Raw genomic sequence first — 6,314 nt, 5'->3', positions numbered from 1 at the left:
AGATAGGCCTTTTGCAATTTCACGTTTTTGCATCGGCTACCGTAGGTCTCATACACGCTTGGCACACAGGAAAAGATTCTGTTGGCTGCAATCTGCAACCTCACGGCTAGATGCCACCAAATCCTACACACTGCACCTTTAAAAAACGATTTTGAATGCAGGACTTTTACTTGCAATATAGCATTTTTACATTGTGGTATTAAGTAAATGATCGGAGTATTTCTTCCTCCACTGGTCAACTGTCTTTCTGTGTCTTGTAAAGCTATATCGCATTTAATAAAACCAAAGTGCTGTTATATATTAAAAGCAGCAGCTTTGTTTCTGCTCTTTTTAATTATATTCCAGTGTTATTAGCTGACAAACTATTTGTACTGTAGGAACCCAAGCGCAGTGTACAAACGCTACCAACAGGCAGAAACATAAGACAAGCTGATAGAGTTCAATGACATCTGTAAACTTTTAGCTTAGCTCTGAGTTTTTTTCCTCACTTCACAACATCTTTATGGTCTTATGTATCATCATGACCTGAAAGCCTTGTGACAGACGGACAGACAAGCAGAGAGGCAACAGGCGAGCAGGAGGGCGGGGCAGAGAAACAGTCTGAGAGCAAATATTTGTATGAATGTATTGTGTATGCAATATGTAAAAAGAGTTTATAACACCACGAGTTCACACTTTGGTTTGTCATCATGTGATGGCTAAGTGAATTCTCAGCTCTGGTTTCTGCTTCTTTCTTGTTAGTCAGTCTCATTTGGTGTATTTGACTGCTAAATAATTCTTCCACTCATGTTCCTGACAATGACGGAGAGGTCAAATTTGCAGAGCAAAAACTGAAAACAGGATGTGGAGACAGGAAGGAAATATTGTCAATGGAAACACTGAATCAAGAAATCAAACAATATCAAATGTAGAGAAGAGTTTAATTTATCAGAATGTGTGTGTTTATATTTGTCTGTGTTGACAGTATTTCAAAACCTCCAAAATCTTGTCAGTCTGGGGCAAAAAGTTGTTAAAGCTTGTGTGAATGTTTGCATTTTGACGAGGTTTGTTCAATTTGTTTGTGTCTCTGATTAAATACAGAGGGAAAATATTTCATTCCACTGTGGAAGAGTTTTTTTTTTTTTAAAAAAAAGGGAAATTATGAGGTGACAACTTCAAATAAAATCAGATCATTCATGTAAATCGCTCAAACAAACATAGTGGTGGTTAGCTAGTGCACCACCTACATATCCGAGAAATAAGAACACCTCCGTTAGCTACCGACACATTTTCCAGCGTGGAGTTTAAAGTAGTTGGAAAGGTTTCAGGTAAAACATGTGGGCGACGGCACACGTTAGCACATGAATAATGTTATTGTACATATTTTACTTTTGTTTTTCAGAGGATTCCCCATCACTATGTGACTGGAATCAGAAAGCACTGGAGAGAAAACAAAATCCCAACAGTGGTTTTTCATGTGAAGGCATCACGCTAACACAGTATGTTTCCCTTATGTGACACAATCAACAAGCTGCTGAGTAAGTGATCACGTCCTTCTGTGTAATTGATGTGTTTCCCATCAGAATGGCATCATGAGAACTTATCATAATGCATAGCTCAGTCATTCCCTATTTCAATGATTGACTCTTCCCTTTCTCTCTCACTTTATGAGCGGCTGACAGCCACCTGACTGGAGGTACTGCAAGTCATAACTGTAGGCAGCTATATAAGAACGTCTCTCTGACACAGCCCTGCATCACTTTCAGGTGGATATACCTCTGACTTCACATCACACCGACATAGACATAGGTAAGCAGCAGCAGACATAACAACACACACACACACACACACACACACACACACACACACAGACAAGCAAACACTTCCTGTGCTGCAGGTGCATTGATGCAAAGAACAAACAGAGACTCATAAACAGAGATAGAGTGAGAGATGAAACAGAGATTCAAAGAAACCGGGAAATAGAACTGATGCATGTGACGCCCCCAACGTCACGGCAGAAAAAAAACCGCTTGTGAGATAAAGTTGAAGTGAAAGAGGTTCAGTCTCAACCTGTGTGGTTTCCTGCGAGTCACAAGGGATCTCTTTGCTTTTTCTGCTCGTGTGTCAGTCAGGATGAAGCTGTTGTTGGTTGCTGCTGCTCTGGCCGTGGCCAGCTGTGCCAGCATCTCGCTGGAAGACCTGGAGTTCCACGCCTGGAAACTCAAGTTTGGTGAGACAATCTTGTCAGAGCTTGTTCAGATTTCTGTGAAAATACTGCCTGTGAGGCTTAAATTTAGAGTGTGCTCAGTGTGTACTCATTTGCACACCTAATGACTTAAAGGTCTAAAGCAGAAGTATTTGTAATCTGCCTACATGTTTAGAAGTTTACAGCTTACATTTTGTTTGTCAGCTAATAAAGGGAAATCTCTTTACTAGAAAAAGGATGATAATTTTATGACGGATTATTTCCATCTCTGATTGGCAGTAAGGTCCTACCACTCTCCGGCAGAGGAGGCTCACCGCAGGGAAATCTGGCTCAGCAACCGCAAGCTGGTGCTGGTGCACAACATCATGGCCGATCAGGGCATCAAGTCCTACCGCCTCGGAATGACCTACTTTGCTGACATGGTATGTACAGAAAAACAGATATGTGGGGCGGCTGTAGCTCAGTAGGCTGAGCGGGTCGTCTTTTAACCACAGGGTTGGTGGTTCGATCACCGGCTCCTACTCTCTGCATGTCCGAGTGTCCTTGTGCGAGACACTGAACCCTAAGTTGCTCCCTGGGTTGTTTACAGCAGCCCACTGCTCCTAAATGCTTAAGATGGGTTAAATGCAGAGGTCAAATTTCATGTATGTAACTGTATGTATATGATGATTTAAGTTTCTGCCATCATTTGGCTTTAAACTTGGCATTTTGGATGAAAAAGACTCAATTAAATGACACAATTTTGTCCCTCTTCACCAGGAAAATGAGGAGTACAAACGCCTGATCTCCCAGGGCTGCCTGGGCTCCTTCAACGCTTCTCTGCCTCGCCGCGGCTCTACTTTCCTGCGGCTGCCTGAGGGAACTGATCTGCCCAACACCGTTGACTGGAGGGACAAGGGATACGTCACTGATGTCAAGGATCAGAAGCAGTGTGGCTCCTGCTGGGCCTTCAGTACTGTATGTACTAAAAGAACTCCTCTCTTTTGGTAATGCTGGAAACTTTAAACGACTGTCTTCAGGTTTCAATTTGACTCATGTCCCTTTCAGACTGGCTCGCTGGAAGGTCAGACCTTCAGGAAGACGAGCAAGCTGGTGTCTCTGAGCGAGCAGCAGCTGGTCGACTGCTCCGGCGACTATGGCAACGAGGGTTGCATGGGAGGCCTGATGGACAACGCCTTCAGGTACATCGTGGCCAACGGAGGGATAGACACAGAGGACTCCTACCCTTATGAGGCTGAGGTAAACAGAAATAAATATACAGCATCCAGTTTCAGACTGCCATTTGTCATTATCATGCTAAAAAGAAGAGTTGGAGATCCACTCATTCAGACAGAGTTAAATATGACAGCCCTCCATGTAAGAGATGTACAATACTGCCATCTTGTGGACAAAATGTATAGTGACCCAAAACAGACTTTCTGTGCAAAGCCATCTCTAAAATCTATATTTTTTGGCTAAAAATGTTGGTGAATTGTGAAATGTTTTCTCTCAATTAGGATGGTAAGTGCCGTTACAACCCTGACACTATCGGCGCCACGTGCACAGGCTTCGTTGATGTGAAACAAGGTGACGAGGACGCCCTGAAGGAGGCCGTGGCCACCATCGGACCCGTGTCTGTGGCCATCGATGCTTCTCACTCGTCCTTCCAGCTGTATGAATCAGGTGAACAGTTTTAAACATGGTGTTTATTCTCTCATCAAATGCAAGAAGAAATAGAATATAATCTTCTTTATTTAACCTATCCATATGTCTGCCCTTACAAAAAAGAAGTATACTTCAAGTTTATTTTACGAAGTAAACTTAAGTTCAAGTATATTCCCAAGTATACTTTATGTAATAAGTATACTAATATCAATGTACTACTAGTATACTTGTAAGTGTACTACTTCAATACTTCTTGGGACTAAATTGGCCCACTTTTTAATTTATAAAAGTATACTTTAAATATACTTTAAACATAAGAGTAGTAAACGTTGAGTACGCAACTAGTTCACATCCAAGTTGTATTTTGTATTGCAACTATAATATATATATATTATACTCATACTTTTCTGTATACTTTTCAGTATAAGCCAAGTATACTTGGACTTTTCTGAGTACTTGCCAAGTACACTTTTTCTCGATACTTGTCGATATAAGCTAAGGATACTTAAGTATAATTTTTTAAAGATTTTTTAAAGCCTGAAAACAGAGCCATGATGAGGTGTAGAAGTCTAGTTATCTCTCAGAACACTTGAATTACAATATGCTGAAAGATTATTATGGAATCTTTGCCCAATGATGCCAAAAAATATTCAGCCTACTGCCACTTTAAGTATATCTCTGATAAGTACATAAAAAGTTAACTGAAAGTATACTCTCTTATTTTAAATTTAAAAGAAGTATACTAATAGCACACTTGAATAAACGTAGTTTTTAGTAAGGGTGTCTAATCTGTGTTTGTGTGTTTCTAGGAGTGTATGATGAGCCAGAGTGCAGCCCCTCAGAGTTGGACCACGGTGTACTGGCTGTGGGTTACGGCAGCGACGGCGGACATGACTACTGGCTGGTCAAGAACAGGTAAACACCCAAATCTGTTGTTTAAACTATAGATTGCTCTCCTACTGGCACTCAGTCAGTATATTAGAGACAGACAGAGAGTTGCTGTTGTCACAGACAGCTGCAGTAAGGCGTGTTATTTATAGCTGCCAAAATGAAGTGAAACTCACGCAGGATGTTGTCAACCTCTTAAACTGCCCCATTATATGAATTGCTGCCATTATTTCACTTCCATCAGAATACAGATCAGTATGTCTCTACATGCTGTTGTTACTAATATGTGTGATTATGATTTTTTACATAGAGCAGCTGAATATTGTTGGTAATGTGTGTGTTTCTGTAGCTGGGGTCTGGGATGGGGAGACAAGGGATACATCATGATGACCAGGAACAAACACAACCAGTGTGGCATTGCTACAGCATCCAGCTACCCCCTGGTCTAAGCAGGTGAGAGGAAATCCCTTTTGACCAAATACTATTTAAAATGCTATTTAATTAAACAAGATGTACCTGAAAGAATGTGTGTGTGACCTCTGTAGTTTATTGTTCATTAACTGGTTGTTCTTCATGTTAATTGATTTCCAGGTCCAGGACTTTCCTCAGTGAGGAGGAGAAAAGTGATGCATAATTTACTTTAATTTAATAAAGAAACTGAGTTAAGGAACAAGATGTCCTTTTGTTGTTCCACGGACGTTAGTGGAGTCTGTCTGCACTTTTAATAGAATAACATTTTTATGAAGATTGTAAATAAATGTAAAGACATAAACTGTTTTACATGGAGAAATTAAAAAAATAAACATTTTTGTGTTTATAATTTTGTTGCTTTGTATTATTCATCATTTTATTTGTGGGACTGTGTTGTTGTGTGTTTTGTGGCTCTAGAGCTGTCGTTCCCAACCTGGGGGTCCCGACCCCCACTAGGGGTCGCCACAGCTAAACGGTGGGTCACGAGACCTTCTTGATTTTAAGGGGTGTAAGATAACACCTTTAAAAAATACATAGCTGGCCTATATCTCAGCATTTCAGTCATTTCTGTGCTGAAAATTAAATAAAATTGTTATTTTTAAAGTTTGGATTATTATTTAAGATGTAAACAGGATGAGGGCACGGTGAAGACCTGAACACATATAGTCAAAGAGTTTCCCTTTCTGCTGAACAGCCTCATCCTGCATTAGAAAAGGATGAAGTTTAGACAACCAAAGAGCTAATAGAACAAGAACAACAACGAGTCCTGTGTGTTAAGTTTCACTTTCACGTCAGCTGATCGTTCATGTCACGTTTTCATGTTGTTTTTCAATAAACCTAACTATAGTGGTTTTATTGCCTGAACCCAGGCACATGTTTTTGTTTAATTCACAACATTAAGTATGTGTTTACTGCAACCGAAAACATGTGACGCCAAGGGCTTGTTAAGCATGTGCTTACTGCGACCAAAAGGTGACACGGAGGGGACAAAGAGCCAGTATATGACAATTTGGGATGAGAACATCTGCACATCAAACCACAATGGGTCCTGATGCCAAGTCTGAGAAACTCTGTAGTAGCTGTGCCTTGCTGCTGCAGCAGCATGCAAATGCACAGGATGAGTCTT

At 40.7% G+C, this 6,314-nt stretch overlaps 1 protein-coding gene across 2 annotated transcripts; it reads left to right on the top strand.

Moving 5' to 3' along the window:
- The first annotated feature begins 1,655 nt into the window (after nt 1-1,655).
- On the top strand, nt 1,656-5,537 carry ctsl.1 (cathepsin L.1). Of its 2 annotated transcripts, none has more exons than XM_037796131.1 (9): nt 1,656-1,788; nt 2,108-2,209; nt 2,465-2,607; nt 2,945-3,142; nt 3,233-3,424; nt 3,682-3,847; nt 4,639-4,744; nt 5,067-5,170; nt 5,309-5,537. In XM_037796131.1, exons 2-8 carry the CDS (start codon nt 2,113-2,115, stop codon nt 5,164-5,166), a joined length of 1,002 nt encoding a protein of 333 aa, XP_037652059.1. In that variant the 5' UTR covers nt 1,656-1,788; nt 2,108-2,112; the 3' UTR covers nt 5,167-5,170; nt 5,309-5,537. The 2 variants fall into 2 exon arrangements, with proteins under 2 accessions (XP_037652059.1, XP_037652061.1); XM_037796133.1 differs by having other exon boundaries at nt 1,729-1,788; nt 2,112-2,209.
- Nucleotides 5,538-6,314: the final 777 nt, after the last annotated feature.

Source organism: Sebastes umbrosus, chromosome 16 (genome assembly GCF_015220745.1).
Source record: "Sebastes umbrosus isolate fSebUmb1 chromosome 16, fSebUmb1.pri, whole genome shotgun sequence".
Lineage (NCBI taxonomy): Eukaryota > Metazoa > Chordata > Actinopteri > Perciformes > Sebastidae > Sebastes > Sebastes umbrosus.
The sequence above is the reverse complement of the archived record's forward strand: the minus strand, read 5'-3'. Positions and strand labels throughout refer to the sequence as shown.

Coding starts and splice junctions, on each gene's coding strand:
- ctsl.1 (XM_037796131.1), top strand. CDS start 2,113: ATGAAGCTGTTGTTGGTTGCTGCTGCTCTGGCCGTGGCCAGCTGTGCC. Junction 2,608..2,944: donor TGACCTACTTTGCTGACATG/GTATGTACAGAA, acceptor CCTCTTCACCAG/GAAAATGAGGAGTACAAACG. Junction 3,143..3,232: donor CCTGCTGGGCCTTCAGTACT/GTATGTACTAAA, acceptor TGTCCCTTTCAG/ACTGGCTCGCTGGAAGGTCA.